This window comes from Balaenoptera ricei, chromosome 2 (genome assembly GCF_028023285.1).
Source record: "Balaenoptera ricei isolate mBalRic1 chromosome 2, mBalRic1.hap2, whole genome shotgun sequence".
Classification (NCBI taxonomy): Eukaryota; Metazoa; Chordata; class Mammalia; order Artiodactyla; family Balaenopteridae; genus Balaenoptera; species Balaenoptera ricei.
In genome coordinates, this window is record NC_082640.1 from 18,121,889 (window position 1) to 18,139,403 (window position 17,515).

Consider the following 17,515-nt stretch of genomic DNA (forward strand, 5'->3'; position numbering starts at 1 on the left):
CTTATATAGTAGGAAGGAGAGGAGGAAAAATTACAGGGAGGGAAAGGGGAGGATGGAAGAAACTTACATATCAAATGTGGTAAAATATTAACAATTGGGGAATGTGGGAGAAGGGTATACTGGAGTTCCTTAGGCTATTCTTAAAACTTTTCTGACAGCATGATGTTTTAGAATAAAAATTGCACGTAGTAACTAATCCAGAATAGTTCTGCTATATCTAAAACAGTTCTTATTTTAAAAACAGACATTACTACCAACATAATCTTTAAAATAACTTGAGTTCAATAACAAAAAAAAATCATAGAATAAATTTTAAAGATATTAATTTTTACCACTATACAACAAAAGGAGGACAATAAAAAATAACTAAGATATGTTCCCCAAAGGAAAATACACTAAACATTAGGAAATCCTTAACTTATTATAGTAGAAGTAGGGAATTTCAAACGAATCCCCTAAAAACTGATAGAGATTCACTATATAAAATCATTACTATTTTTGTAAGATCATGAAAATATTATTCTATCCCAATCTTGGAATAAGATTGTTTTAAACTAAGTTTGAGTCATTTGAATTGAAAAGTATTTCACTGAATCATGACTTTAAAATAAGTTTGAGTATTTAAAGCACTAGAAACAGAACACATTTTATAAAATTCTTTGTGATAATAGCAACATTTGATGCTCAAAACCAAACTACTAAGGTCAGCCTATGATTAGTGTGTGACAGTATAAATCTTCAACAAAAACTCAAATTAGAGAATTTTGTACTCTTTCATCTGCGTTACCTAGGATATTGAAATTAATTTACATTATAGGCCTAAAGAAATGTCTGATGATCAGTTTATCCCAAATAACTTACACAAAGTTTTGGATGAAGATGTAACAACCCATAATTCAGTCCCCCATTTGGGGCTCCCTATTTGCTTTGTCTGATTTGACTATTCTTCCCAGCTTTGTTGAGGTGTATTTGACATACAACACTGTAAATTTAGGGTGCACAGAGTGTTGATTTGGTACATTTATATATTGCAAAATGATTACCATCACAGCTTAGCTAATACACCTCCGTCACACCACAAAACTACCATTTCTTTTCTGTGGCAAGAACATTTAAGATCTACTCTCCTAATAACTTTTGAGTATATAACACAGTATTATTAACTATAGTCACCATGCTCTACATTAGATCCCCAGAACTTACTCGTCTTATAACTAGAAGTTTATACTCTTTGACCAACATCTTTTTTTTTAATACATTTATTTATTTATATTTTATTTTTGGCTGCGTTGGGTCTTCGTTGCTGCCTGTGGGCTTTCTCTAGTTGTGGTGAGCAGAGGCTACTCTTCGTTGTGGTGCACAGCCTTCTCATTGCGGTGGCTTCTCTTGTTGTGGAGCACGGGCTCTAGGCGCATGGGCTCAATATTCTGGCACGTGGGCTCCAGAGCACAGGCTCAGTAGTTGTGGCGCACAGGCTTAGTTGCTCTGTGGCATGTGGGATCTTCCCAGACCAGGGCTCGAACCCATGTCCCCCGCATTGGCAGGTGGATTCTTAACCACTGCGCCACCAGGGAAATCCCAACATCTCCTTTTTTCCCTCACTCTCCTGGTCCTCACTACCACCATTCTTGTCTCTGTTTCTATGAGTTCGGCTTTTTTAGATTCCACATATAAGTGATACACAATATATATATGTATACATATAACATATATGTGTGTGTGTGTGTATACACACACACACACACACACATATATATATATATATATATACACACACACACACATACATCTTCTTTATCCATTCATCCACTGGTGGACATTTAGGTTGTTTCCACATCTTGGCTATTGTAAAAAGTGCTGCAATGAACATAGGAGTGCAGATATCTCTTCAAGATCCAGATTTCTTTTCCTCTGAATAAATACCCAGAAGTGGCATTGCTAGATCATATGGTAGTTTTATCTTTAATTTTTTGAGATAACTCCACACTGTTTTCCACAGTGGCTGCATCAATTTACATTCCCACGAATAGCGTACAAGGGTTCCCTTTTCTCCCCATCCTCACACCTTGTTATCTCCTGTCCTTCTGATGACCATTCTAATAGATGTGAGGTGATATCTCATTGTGGTTTTGATTTACATTTCTCTGAGGATTAGTGATGTTGAGCACCTTTTAATGTACCTGTTGGCCATCAGTATGTCTTCTTTGGAAAAATGTCTATTCAGTTCTTCTGCCCATTTTCTAATCAGATTGTTTATCTTTTTGCTATTGAGTTGTGAGTTCTTTATATGTTTTGGATATTAACCCATTATCAGATATATGATTTGTAAATATGTTCTACTATTCCAGAGGTTGTCTTTTCATTTCATTGGTTTCCTTTGCTGTGCAGAAGTCTTTATATTTGATGTAGTCTAATTTGTTTATTTTTACTTTTGGAGTCAAGTCCAAAAATTCATCACCAAGACCAACGTCAATGTGCTTACCCCATATGTTTTCTTCTAGGAGTTTTATGGATTTGGGTCTTACATTCAAATCTTTAATCCATTTTGAGTTGGTTTTTGTACACGGTGTACAATAGAAGACCAGCTTCATTCTTTTTCATGTGACAGTCCAGTTTTCCCATCACCATTTATTGAAGAGACTACCCTTTCCCCATTGCATATTCTTGGCTTCTCTGTCATAAATCAATTAACCATATATGTGTGGGTTTATTTCTGGGCTCTCTATTCTGTTCTATATGTCTGTTTTTATGCCAGTATCAAACTTTTGATTACTATAGCTTTGTAACATAGACAAATCAGGAATTGTGATGCCTCCAAGTTTTGTTCTTTCTTAAGATTGTTTTGGCTATTAGAGATCCAATAGATTCAATATGGTTTCAGTGAATTTTAGGGTTTTTTTTTCCTATTGCTGTGAAAAATGCCATCAGCATTTTGACAGGGATTGTACTGAATCTATAGATGGCTTTGGGTAATATGGACATTTTAACAATATTAATTCTTCCAATCTGTGAGTATGGAATATATTTCCATTTATTTTTGTCTTTTTCAATTTCTTTCATCAATGTCTTACAGCATTCAGTGTGCAGGTCTTTTATCTCCTTGGTTAAATTTATTCCTAAGTATTTTATTCTTCTTGATCCTATTGTAAATGGGACTGTTTTCTTAATTCCTTCAACTGTTTTCTTAATTTACAGTGGGGTCAACATGGTAGGCTTTACTTGATATACCACAACCATTAGTTTAATAAGTCTATGACCATGCTTATTGACTAGCTCATTAAATTTCCAAATCAAGATTATAACCTGTCTGAAGTTAGCTTATCAAGATGCTTCCTGTCCCATCAAGCCTCTTAGATAGCCTCAACCACCAGAGGGCAGACAGCAGAAGCAAGAAAAACTACAATCCTGCAGCCTGTGGACCAAAAACCACAGTTACAGAAAGATAGAGAAGATGAAAAGGCAGAGGGCTATGTACCAGATGAAGGAACAAGATAAAACCCCAGAAAAACAACTAAATGAAGTGGAGATAGGCAACCTTCCAGAAAAAGAATTCAGAATAATGATAGTGAAGATGATCCAGGACCTCGGAATAAGAATGGAGGCAAAGATTGAGAAGATGCAAGAAATGATTAACAAAGACCTAGAAGAATTAAAGAACAAACAAACAGAGATGACCAATACAATAACTGAAATGAAAACTACACTAGAAGGAATCAATAGCAGAATAACTGAGGCAGAAGAACGGATAAGTGACCTGGAAGACAGAATGGTGGAATTCACTGCTGTGGAACAGACTAAAGAAAAAAGAATGAAAAGAAATGAAGACAGCCTAAGAGACCTCTGGGACAACATTAAACGCAACAACATTCGCATTATAGGGGTCCCAGAAGGAGAAGAGAGAGAGAAAGGACCAGAGAAAATATTTGAAGAGATTATAGTTGAAAACTTCCCTAACATGGGAAAGGAAATAGCCACCCAAGTCCAGGAAGTGCAGAGAGTACCATACAGAATAAACCCAAGGAGAAACACGCTGAGACACATAGTAATCAAAATGGCAAAAATTAAAGACAAAGAAAAATTATTGAAAGCAGCAAGGGAAAAACGACAAATAACATACAAGGGAACTCCCATAAGGTTAACAGCTGATTTCTCAGCAGAAACTCTGCAAGCCAGAAGGGAGTGGCATGATATACTTAAAGTGATGAAAGGGAAGAACCTACAACCAAGATTATTCTACCCGGCAAGGATCTCATTTAGATTTGATGGAGAAATCAAAAGCTTTACAGACAAGCAAAAGCTAAGAGAATTCAGCACCACCAAACCAGCTCTACAGCAAATGCTAAAGGAACTTCTCTAAGTGGGAAACACAAGAGAAGAAAAGGACCTACAAAAACAAACCCAAAACAATTAAGAAAATGGTCATAGGAACATACATATTGATAATTACCTTAAACGTGAATGGATTAAATGCCCCAACCAAAAGACATAGACTGGCTGAATGGATACAAAAACAAGACCCATATATATGCTGTCTACAAGAGACCCACTTTAGACCTAGGGACACATACAGACTGAAAGTGAGGGGATGGAAAAAGATATTCCATGAAAATGGAAATCAAAAGAAAGCTGGAGTAGCTATACTCATAACAGATAAAATAGACTTTAAAATAAAGAATGTTAAAAGAGACAAGGAAGGACACTACATAATGATCCAGGGATCAATCCATGAAGAAGATATAACAATTATAAATATATATGCACCCAACATAGGAGCACCTCAATACATAAGGCAACTGCTAACAGCTATAAAAGAGGAAATCGACAGTAACACAATAATAGTGGGGGACTTTAACACTCCACTTACACCAATGGACAGATCATCCAAAATGAAAATAAATAAGGAAACAGAAGCTTTAAATGACACAATAGACCAGATAGATTTAATTGATATATATAGGACATTCCATCCCCAAACAGCAGACTACACGTTCTTCTCAAGTGGCACGGAACATTCTCCAGGATAGATCACATCTTGGGTCACAAATCAAGCCTCAGTAAATTTAAGAAAATTGAAATCATATCAAGCATCTTTTCTGACCACAACGCTATGAGATTAGAAATGAATTACAGGGAAAAAAACGTAAAAAAGACAAACACATGGAGGCTAAACAATACGTTACTAAATAACCAAGAGATCACTGAAGAAATCAAAGAGGAAATAAAAAAATACCTAGAGACAAATGACAATGAAAACACAACGACCCAAAACCTATGGGATGCAGCAAAAGCGGTTCTAAGAGGGAAGTTTATAGCTATACAAGCCTACCTAAAGAAACAAGAAAAATCTCAAGTAAACAATCTAACCTTACACCTAAAGAAACTAGAGAAAGAAGAACAACAAAAAAAAAAAGATGCTTCCTGATCATCAGGGAGGATCCCCAAATCTCCTCAATGTATCCTTGCAGTTTCTACAGGGAGATCTCACTAACTCTTAGAATGAATGTTGAATTCTTGACATTTAAGCATGTTTTATGTCTTATCCGTATGGTCTAGTATCATCTCTAAACACTATTATTTTCTAAAGCCCTACTTCTATCCAGTAGCTCTGAATATGTTTTATGTACAATTATATTCTCACATGGATCTTACCAAAGAGTTCTTGGGGGCCTTCCTAAGCAGGTTTGCATAGTTCTTTGAAGCCCAAAGAAGAAACTGGCACTTTGGTAAGTCAAGGCCTGATAGCCTGGTAGGTAAATTCACTGCTTCATTGTGATGGTTACTTTTGTGTCCACTTGGAAAGTGTTTTTGGATGAGATTAACATTTACATTTGTGAACTCTGAATAAAACAGATTGCCCTCCACAATGTGACTGGCCCTCATCCAATCAGAAAACCGAACAGAAAGACAGGCCTTCCTGAGCAAAGGGGAATCCTCCGGCAGACTGCGTTTGGACTTCATCTGCACCATGGGCTCTGCTAGGTCTTTGCCTGCTGGCCCACACTGCAGATTTGGACTTTCCAGCCTTTATAATCACACAAACCAATTCCTTAAAATAAATCTCTGTCTATATATCTACACATCCCATTGGTCCTGTTTCTCTGGAGAACCCTGACTAATACACCCATGTATTGTCTTGTCCAACCTGGACATCCACAGGAATAAACTATCAAGTGAATAAACTTTTCAGAGGCAAAGGAGTTTGTTCAGGACATGGAATAAGTGAACCTGAGCCTCTGCGAAATAATTCAGCTTTTTGTCCAATTTTGAATGGATAGATAACCTAAAACTCAGTAGGGTTTCTAGTTGCCCACTCTCACTAATTAATACAATATTTAGAAGAAGTACAAGAAACCTGCATCTCAGATATTTAAAAGGTCTACCAACTATTGGTACAGCCCTACTCATCTACCTAAGTGACCTTTTTTAAAATTTCTCGGACTTAATCAGTTCTGGGAGTCATTGTGATAATCAACTAACAAACAAACTAATTGAGCTTGAGGACATTCCATTCTCAAAGTGCTTACAATCACAGAAAGTTTAAGTAATATCAGAGAATTTTGCGACTTGAATAAATTTAATGATTTGCCATCAAAAGACAGAGAGAAGCAGAGATCCTGGAATTCAATTTTTAAATTATAATTTTAACATGAAGCCTTTAACAGCCCAAACTGGTATCATCTAGCAGGAGCAGAAAGAGAGGCCCAGATGTGAGAGAGAAAAGGTAGAACAAGAAAACGAAAAGAAAACACTTAGACAAAAACAAAAACAAACAAACAAAAAAAACTGTACTTTCTTTAACTTAGCTTGGAAAACCCTTATCAGAAAAAAATTCCCATTTGAAATTGCAAGTCAGACACACATACACATATATCATCTCTTTTGTTAAGGTGACTGAATCGTCATTTGCTCTGGCATGCTATCAAGAACATAAAAAGCTTGTGGGTGAGAAGTGGAGCAGAACAAACCTAGACATTCTCAACGGAATACCACATTTAAAGCCAAAGCTGCTTCCTCCCGTTAGCGATTGAAAACTTCAGAGCTAATCTTCAATCTCCTCACAAGGACTGACTAAATGTTTTGAAAGAACACACCTATCTTTACTGCTTATATCATCATTTTCCATCTCAGATCATCTTATGCATAAACAGATGTAGTTTATGTGTGAAGTCATTCGCTTTTCCAAAAAAGTTCTATGATATTAAGATTCCAAACATCAAAGAGTGGTTCTTCACCCAAGGATCACGTTGCAAAATGCCTTTAGCATTTATCTTGCAACTCTTTCATGGTGTGGTTATTGCTCTGAAAGGTTTTTAATATATATAAACAAATCTATCAATCTACTCTCTTAGGACATTTTGACTTTGTCATGCTGGGACAAGCATTTACTTTCCAAAGTTAACAGAGAAAATTTTCACATATCTTCTCAATACTTTTTGGTATGTTTTTAGGTTTAATTTCATAATTAACTGGGATTTATTTTGGTGTATGGTGAGAAAAAGGAATCTAACTTTTTAAAGTGAATGGCCAATTGTTCTAAACACTAAACAAACCACTCTTTACCGCTATTTTGAAATGTCTCTTTTAACAAACATGCACACACACGTAAACACTGGGACTGCTTACATCATCAATGTGTTTCAATGATCTACTTGTCTGTTCCTATAACAATATCATGCTATTTTAAGTATTTTAGCTTTAAAGTACATTTTGCTATCATTATTGTCTTTTAAAATAAATCATTCTTGTGCCCCACTTGACTCTTCAGAATCAACTTGTCCAATTTCCCCTCACCTCTCAACATACCCGCCACCACACCACACCACACACACACACACACACACACACACACAAATACTATTGTGATTCTGATTAACTATCACAGACCTATTGATTTAATGGGTAAAAAATGAAGGCTGTGAATTTCCTACAACCTGTACTTATGAATGTGTAATGTTCTCAAGGTTGTTTACTGATTTTCCTCTGAGGTCTGATTATTCATCCATTTTTGTAATGATGGAATATTTGAAAATAACATTTTGTTTATTAGGTTCAAAGTTGTCTGGTTATGAATGTGTCAAGAAAAATTAAATTATGTAATGCTGTTATTAGTGTTAATCATGTTATTCAAGTTCTTCATATTCTTACTTTATCTGTCTATCTAACATGCCAAATTTTGGAAAAATATGTATTAGCATAACCCACCATGGATATGGTTTTGCTAAATTTTCATTTTACTCACAAAGGTTTGGGAATGACATGTGTTTGTGCTGTGCTGTTTAATATATAAAAGATCCTGACTGTTGAAATTTCTACTGGATGATATCATGTGTCAATATAAAACACCCTCTCTTTTTACCCCATGCAATGCACCCACACAAAAAAGAAGATAAGTTCAGAGACTGATGTGGCAATCCTTACTTTCATTATGTTAGTACCACCTGTTAGTACTCAACTTATTCCTTTATTTTCAGCCTGTATTAGGATTTATCTTCTAAACACGTATTTTTTGCTTTTTAATCTAAGCTGTGAAAACTTACTTCGGTTAGGAGAATTAGCCCCTTAAAATACACTATAATAACTGATAATAAATAACTTATTAAATATAAGTTATTATGACAATATGTTTAGTCTAATTGCTGATATTTTATTTTTCGTGTTTATGATACATTTTTATTGTTCTTTTAGCCCTCCCTATTTTTTCTATGCCTGAATTGTTTTCTTTTTTCATTTTTTCATTTTTGTAGCCACTTACAGCACTTCACAACTCATGAAGTCTATATATATATAGATAGATAGATATATGTTAAACTACTAAGCTCACCAATTTTGCTCCCTCTTAATATGCAGGTGAATAGGAAAGTCTTTAATGTCTCTTTTTTATCCCTGTCTGATCAAAAATAATCACAAAATATTCTTCATTTGGGGTAGTAGCAATAAGTCACTTAAGGTAAGACCACTTTGGGATTTAATAAATCTTTGTATATTAGGATCTATTATGAGCCAAGAAAAGAGAGGACAAATAACTTCATAATTAATTAGTAAGAAGTTAGTTCAATTTATCTTTCCAACATCTCTGCATCCTGCAAAAGACAAAGCTCTTACCGTTTCTTTTGGAATCTGCATCTGGCTTGGCTCTGCATTCTAGAAGAATTGAAGAAAAACATAAATACAGACTGACCAAAGCCATCTTCAACACACAGGGACACAAAGCTTTACTCTCAAGGAAAAATTGTTTGTTCTTAAAATCTACAAAATATATAGAGGGTGATTATATTATGGCTGATATATTACTCTGTCTTGCAAACTTTCACTGATGTGGTTATATTATCTTATGTGTGTGTATGTGTGTGGGCGGGGTTGTTTAAAAAAATTGTTCTAGATGTAAATTTCTACTTGCTCATTCACAGTATATCATGAATTTATTATTTGGAGGAAAACAAATCTCACGAAACTGCTTTTCTATTCCTGGCACTGTTTCTAATTTTGTTTTCTAATTTTCCCAACTAAGTCTAAATTATAAGGTATATTGTAATTTGATAGCTAGACCAGATAATAACAGTCTGAACCACAAGCATTATACTTTACAATATTACACAGGTTATAAATGTGATTTTTTTTCATGTATTATAGAGTTGTTTTAATTAATAGATAGTTACAAGGTTGACTTATTAAAAAAAGAAAGGGAACCTATTGATAAAAGTATTTTGTTTTAGACACAGAATTTAAACACAGACACCCCAAACAGAGGAAAAGAGTTCTGTTAATTGGACTGAAAGATCATTTTCAATGCACTCCTTTAAGTTTTCAGAATTTTCTTTCTTTTAAACCTTGAATAGCAGCTGCAACGTGAATAAACTGACGGCCTACTGGCTCACTCCTTAATGAAAAGCTCACAAGCAATAAATTAAATAACCAAGAAAAAAAAAAAAAAGGAGGCAGCAGAAGGGGAAAACAGAAGCCTGGAAGATCAAAATTGGACCAGAAGAACCTGAATAACCTTAAGCTGGTCTGTGCTGGCACTAACTCGGGAACGGCTGTAAGAGCAGTGTTTAAGCTTTGGCAACCTAATAATGCCAACTATCACCCAGGCTCAGATACACTGAGGAAGGACTAAAGCTTTATCGCATCTAAAGCTTCGTGTTTTTTTTAATTTTTTTTAACTGCTCATTTACAATTTAATAGAGACAACTCCAGATTTAGGATCAGGTGGCATTTTAAGCACAGAATTGGATAACAGTGGGGGGAAAATGGAAAACCAAATTTAAATTGAGAAATAATGCATTAAACATTTCTAAATAGAAATAAAGAAGTTTTCATCATTTCTCAAAATCTACTTAAAACACAAGTTTCAGTTTTCAGCCCTATCACAATCTGAAATCTCCATGAAATCACAGTAAATTGTCAGTGTGTGTGTAACCAAGAGTTGGAATATTCCCAAGACTAAAATTTATCTGTTTTATAATAAAAGGAAATTTTTATTAACCATGACACATCCATACTTGAAGGATTAGCCTAAGAGAATTAGGACAATCGGACAAATTTGGGAACTGCGTCCCTAAAACCTACCCACTCTAGTATATACGGATTCATTATTGTTTAGATAAAACTAAAAGCTATCTGAAAGACAGGTCAAATGTCCTAAAATGACCCAACTAGAATCTGTTTTGAAATATTTAAAATACCACTTGTACTTGAAGTAAAACAATTTTCCTACCACATCAAAACAAAAGATAAAGGTGATTTCTCCAATTATATTATTTCTACAAATAAATGAAACCTACCACTTTTTGCAGAAAAACATTAAGAACTATGTCAATTTAATATACAGATTTCATTCCCACAAATACTATGTAAATACCCCTATCTAATATTTAGATGCACTGACATATGTATAAAAAGTGAAATAAATAGTTTGCAAACAAATGCCTTTTCATTTCATTTATGTCATTCTAAATAATGCCTATGTTAGGAATTAATGGCCCTGGGGCTTATTGCAACTCAGGTCTTTTTACTTTCAATAGGAGTATTTAATTAAGGTCCTCTTTTTCATACAACAGTAAGCAAGCATCTTTATTTGGCTTAGCTACACGTACCATGAAAACTTGAAATATGAAAATTTGTCATATGTAGTGGAGAAGATGGCAAGCTTTCAACAACAGCCTTTGAAGTGACAGTTATGGAATAATCGACATCTCTGTATTCAATCAGTCCATCTAAAAGCGTTCAGTAATAAACATTTGCTGTCCTAGAAAATATCCCTGCAACCTGATTTTCAAATACTCTTGCACTCAACATTGTGGATATCTGTTTCCAAAACAGAAGAAATATGAGGAAGGAATGCTTGTATTATGCTAAGGCTGAAATATATATAAAATATAGAAACTGCTTGGAAAATCTCTTAATAAACACTGGCCAGCAGGTCGCTAGCCCAGATCCCTGCCTCATGTGCGTCAGAAACCTTTCATCTGCTCTGAATTTACACACCAGTTCCCTTGGGTGGAAGGCATCTTCTTGGCGGAAGACCAGAAGGCTCACGGTCCCTTCCATCTTGGTGCTTCTCAACAGGGAAACAACTTCCTCCTGGGATTTGCCTGCTAGATCAACTCCATTTACCTAAAACAGACAGAAAGTTTTCAGCTGCAATACTGGGCGAACAGATAACAAGAGACGAGACACACATTCTAGAACTGATCATGTCTGCCATGGAACATGGTTCATTGCATGGTACATTCTGCCCTGATCTGATAAGCCCCACCAGGCTGCTGGGGCTAACAAAGAAATGCAGATCAGTTACCTAGAAGTGAGGCAGGAAGCAGTCAATCCTTCAGGTCTTATCAATAAACCAAAAGCACAGCCACTGGTGCATTAACAAGTAACCAGAGATACAAATATATCTACAACGCCAAGGTAACACAAAACTTCCTGGCTTTGAACTGGGATATCTTGATGCCCTTGTGCATCACAGGTTTCCTTACACCAAAATAAAAAGATGCCACCCTTGCAGAAGGTAGTAAAAACACACTAAAAATATTTTGGTAAAAACATTTTAGCTTTCACTGAAATTTTACTGAAAATTAGGATGATAACTTTTTAATCCCTAAAAAGCAAACACTGAAGAAGAATCTCTACTAAATAATATTTTTGGAGGGCTTGCAGTATTTCACTTCAAGATTTTTCAATGTTTTAAGAAAAAAAATTTTACCAGAAAAAAAAAAAAAGAGAGATTTGAAAATACCACTTCCTGGGGAATCTCATCATTTTTTGTAGAAAGTAAAATATGATCAGCAAGCACTACGCGTTTAACAGAAATGAGAGTGGAAATTTCTTTTTCAAAGTGTTCTATATTACTCTCTTTAGACAGAAATAGCATTTGTCTAAGGCAATTAAATATATCATTTAAATTGTAATATCAAAACTTTCCTGTAGTTTTAATGTTCTGGAACCTTTCCCCCACTGAAAACCTTCTTATATAGCTCAGTGCATTACTATCAAGGGATTGTAGGAAATAGGTCAGTAATAACAGGTTCAGAGAAAGCAAAAATTTTCTAGATAATTTTTAAAAATTAGTCACTTGATACTTGAGTTAAATATAGGCTTGCAAATATCCAGATACTCAGAAAAACTTTTTGCCCACAGAACTACTGATACTGTAGAAATACAACCAAGGATACTAGAGAGGTAGGTTTAAAATACACCTGAGAGCTACAGAAGATAAAGCCTAATTCTGAAGAGATACAGATTGCAGACCCTTCCTCAAAAAGAAAAGCAAAAGCCTCTGTGATGTGTCGCAAGTAAAGCAATTACATGATGAAAGGGAGACACAAAAATAAAGCGATTACCTTTAGCAAGGAAGAAGGGTGGGGGCCCTGCAGGGAGAGAGGGGGAGGAAGGGGACAGACTTTTTTATGATTTAGAGGCAAAAATAAGCTGATACACTTCCTAAATGAAACAAGCTACAACTACAAACGGGGACTAAGAGTACCCCACTTACAGCCCGAGGACAAGAGGCCCTTTCTGGAAACAATACCCTAAACACAATTTGTACTTAAGCCTTCCCTTTTACTGGGCCTCTATCACTCTCCCTTTAAAACATGGTGTCATGCAAACAAGACAAAGAGGAAAGAGGAAGATTGAAGGAACCTAGGCCCAAAATGTAGACACAGGAAAAAATCTGGAAGCTATTCCTTTGCTCCGTTACTTTTCAAGAAATCTTTAGATTTCCCCAGCTGGAGCTGGGGAGTTCAAAGCTACATATGAAACTACAAGTTAAGAAAAAAGGATAATGTCATAAAAATTTACTTTAACATTAGTACTTGTTTTTTTTTCTTAATTTAAGTATAGCTGATTTACAATGTTGTGTTAATTTCTGCTGTACAGCCAAATAATTCAGTTATACATACACATACATTCTTTTTTTAAATATTCTTTTCCATTATGGTTTACCATGGGATACTGAATATAATTCTCTGTGCTGTACAGGAGGACCTTGTTGTTTATCCATTCAATATATTTAACATTAGTACTTAAATGCTAGTTAATAATTATGAAACACAGTGCCTGCCGCTAAAAATACAGACGATGTTTTCTAAAGAAAACACTAGAAAAACCACTAATAAAGTATCCTCTTTCTCCATCTTTCTCCCCTTTATTTCTACATGCACAACATTCACACAAACTTCATACATAAGAAATTACGTATCTTTATGTATGTCAAAGATAGCTTCAAAGACCAATGAACCGAATGAAACCCATGAGGTACAGAAAGGAAATTTTGAAAAACTATTTCTTTTTTTTCCTGACATTTGATTTTTATGTCTCAATTCATTCTCCACGCTGACATTTCCAAATTTCCTTGTTCTTCTCATCAAGACACACTGTTTTCATTTACTTCATTTGTCTCTGCTCTGATTCCAGAGGAGATAACATTTCTATACTGCCAGACATAAATTTAAAGTCATCCAGAAATATAACCTAACAGACACTGTACTTACATAATGACAAATGTTATGTATCTCATAAACCAAATGTCCAAGTAACTAAAAATTTATGAGTAAACTAAATGAAAAGACATGTCTCATCAAATAACACAGAGAGAAATGTAAAAGTGAAGCGGAAATACAATGTTTTAGGATGCATACTTCTGCTAAAATATATAATTTAATTTCATATTTTATGAAAATGTTAAAAAGACTCTGAGCCTTGAAAATGGAACTTTTCAAGAATTATGGAACTTCCGAAGCCACTCACCTCTATGAGTCTATCTCCCGCCTTCAGTCGGCCATCTTGGATGGCGGCCCCTCGTGGGAGGATGTTTTTCACATAAATTGGAGCTGAGCCACCTATTGTCACATCCCGGGAAGTGATGCTGAATCCCAAACCTTCTGTACCTGAATATATAACAGAAAAAAAAAGAGGTAAACAAAATGAGATATCTTGAATTTCACAGGTATATCATACAAGAAGGATTTGTTATTATTCTCTACCTCAACTTGACATTTTGTAACTTTCACACTGACCTACACATTTAATACTTTAAAAGTTGTAAGATTTTTCAACATAGACTAAATCATGGAAGGTTTAAATGGTATATATATCAAAATTCATTAGTCTAAGAAAAAACAGGAACCTAGTCAGATGAAAATAATATACAAATATGCCTGCTGAATGTTTTTAAATTTGTCTAAATATTTGATTATGAAAATAAACAATTTCTCTACACAAAAAAACCCACAAAAAAACCTTCTGCTAAAACCCATAGTATCTAAAGTATCAAGTATTACTGTGCAATAATGGTATCCAGATTTGAAGGGTAAGCAGTGAAGAAAAGGAAGAGAACAAGTCCAGGGAAATGGAAAAGAAATAGTGAAACGAGAAATGTTTCTAGATACAGATAAAAGAACCTCCCCAAACTGACAGGATGAACCATATTATCTTTGCCTAGTTCTCTTCTAGTTCACCTAAATCCTACCGTTTATATTGCTCAAAAAAAAAAAAAAGAGGCAAATTACCCATCTGAGATCATAGCTACCAAATCTGAGGATCACCATATGATGTTTAAAGGTACTGAAACCAATGAGGCATTTACACATTACTGTGCTAGTTTGTATAATTTCAATTCCAGGCTCTTTGGCAGCTTTCTCGACAGGCACCCTTATAAGCTCAATACAGTGAAAAGGGTTATGTCACTGAAACCAACATGCAGTGAGCCAGAATCAGCCAAGAAAAAATGTGAAGATAATGATAAATTTCTAATGAATCAACAGAATTTTTATAACACTTCCAATAATGATTCATTTCTACCAGAGCTTTTAAAAACTATATTAGGTTCCATCTCAATTAAAATGATCTGAGGACAAGTACTTGCTCAATAAAGGAAGAATAAAGAGATATGTAAAGGTGAAAAATCTACAGAAGAATTCATTAATTTGATGCAGCACTCGCTAAAAAACTATAAGTCAGGGTATGAATCTCTAAGTAAACAAACATGGGCAAATAAACATGAATAAAAATGTGGGTTAAAGAAGAAACAAAGTAGAAATGACGAAAACACAGTACATGTAACAAAAACCTACTGTAAATATTCTCAAATTCAAACAGAACACTCATTTACTTCAAGTCTGAAATCACTTTAATGTGCCTGGGCTGTTAATTTCTTAAGTCTTCTGTGAAGACTTGAATGGCATACTGTCTATATGAAATTTTCCTAATTATTCTGCTGGGGCTTTTCCATATGTCTCTGTGCTTTCATGAAACTCTAATGACTTGCAATAACATTTATTAAGGAAGAATTCTAAATTATTCTCTTTGCAATATTAATTTCTATGAACTACAAAGACTGATTGTTATATGAACCAAAACACTATTAAAATATCAGCAATAACCCCTAAATCTGTACGCCAAAAGTTCAGGCAATGACCTTTCAAAGAAAGATAAATAGATATCAATTTTCATTTAGCAAAGCCAACAAAACATTTTGCACTGACTGAAATAGATCACTGACCTTCTCCTCTGACTTTATTAAAAAGCTAATTTCTACAAAAGAGCAGGGTATTTGAGAATGCCAAAATGACAATAAATATTAAGAAATCATAATTATGGAAGCAGGTACATAGGGGCTATTCTATTTCGACATGTTATATGACATAGTTCCAAAATTATGCCAAAGAATCATTATAACAAAGGCTTTCTTAGTCCTTAGCTTTGACCTCAGTTTATGAAGAGCTTCTGTCATTCAAATCGTGTCAGTTCACTTTGAACTGAATTTAAAGTTTAACACTGACAAACCCTACATTTTAGATGTACTTCATTAAAAAATATTAAATGTAACAACAATAACTGGAAAAAACATTGCCCGTTAACTACAATGAAAACTTGTTCAACCTCATACAATCATTAAAACATCTGTATTTAGTACTAATCAAAGACAATGAGCATTCTTTGTCACTTTTATTTATAGTGAACATTATTTTTTTATATTTGTAAGTATTGGCAGAATGCACAGGCAGTTTCCACCTTTTGCCATACATTCTCATAGTTAATAAATTAAAATCAGGTCAGATCTATGACGCTCTGTATCAGTTATATAACTCAAGGTCAGAAAAATGTTTAAAAGAAAACCATTATTTCTATTTTTATGTTGATTGAGCATAATCTTTCTAAATTAACTTCTGTAACATGTAATCATATATTTTTAAATGCTACCAAAATAAAACTATTGATTTCTGTATTCAAAAGAGTGATTCTTTTAATGGCAAATAAAATTTCACTTCATTTAAAAAGTTCATATTATATCATAAGGTGTTAACATATAATAACTGTATGGAAAACTGTAATTAAGCAATGAATATGCCTATATCAGAGTAAAAAGGCAAAGATATTTATGAACTAAAATCTTTATGACAATGGAAAATAGTCTTCCTTTTTTGAAAGATCCCAAGCAGAATTTTATGTTTTATACAACTCTCTTTGTGTTTCTTGATATGCTTTTGCTTAAAAACCAGGTCCTTTCATTTGAGTGTAGAAAAAGGAAGAAAGAGAATCTGATATTCCTCTCATTTATGCATTAACAGGGCTAAAAAGGGTTTAAGCTGATGTGATTCTGTATTTGTAAGGGGTTTCAAAAGTGGAGTGAGGTTGTCAATTCCTGATCAGGTCAACCAAGTATTTGGAGCTTAAAAAGCCAGTAACCAGAAAGAAGGCATTTGTGGTTCACATAAAGTTCAATGAAAGAGTATGATTTAGAAAGGAAATAGGAATCTCAGAGTTTACAGAGTTGTAAACTCTACCCCAAATGGAAAGAAGAACGGTCTCAATGTCAGGACACGGAAAAGGTTCCAGTAAGAATCTGCTGCTGGTGGCCACATGACTTGAGGAAATCGCTCAGCCTCTCTTGGGTTCATTTCCAACTAACTGTAGGAGTTGGTTGAGCTCATAAAAGGAGAAATATTCTTTATAATGACACCCATTTGAAGGACATGATTTAAAAATATATAAAAAGGCTCAGCTAAAAGGGATG

At 34.5% G+C, this 17,515-nt stretch overlaps 1 protein-coding gene across 17 annotated transcripts in view; it reads right to left on the reverse strand.

The window, feature by feature from the left end:
* The window catches only part of PARD3 (par-3 family cell polarity regulator), a 631,899-nt gene that overhangs the window by 254,986 nt on the left and 359,398 nt on the right, over positions 1-17,515 (reverse strand). For 9 of the 17 annotated variants that reach the window (XM_059911595.1, XM_059911584.1, XM_059911568.1 and 6 more), the window contains 3 exons: positions 14,248-14,387; positions 11,485-11,613; positions 9,103-9,141 (listed from right to left, as the gene is read on the reverse strand). In XM_059911595.1, the coding sequence (XP_059767578.1) occupies positions 9,103-9,141; positions 11,485-11,613; positions 14,248-14,387 (308 nt within the window). The remainder of the gene's footprint in view (positions 1-9,102; positions 9,142-11,484; positions 11,614-14,247; positions 14,388-17,515) is intronic. The other 8 variants (XM_059911602.1, XM_059911622.1, XM_059911633.1 and 5 more) reach the window with 1 other exon arrangement.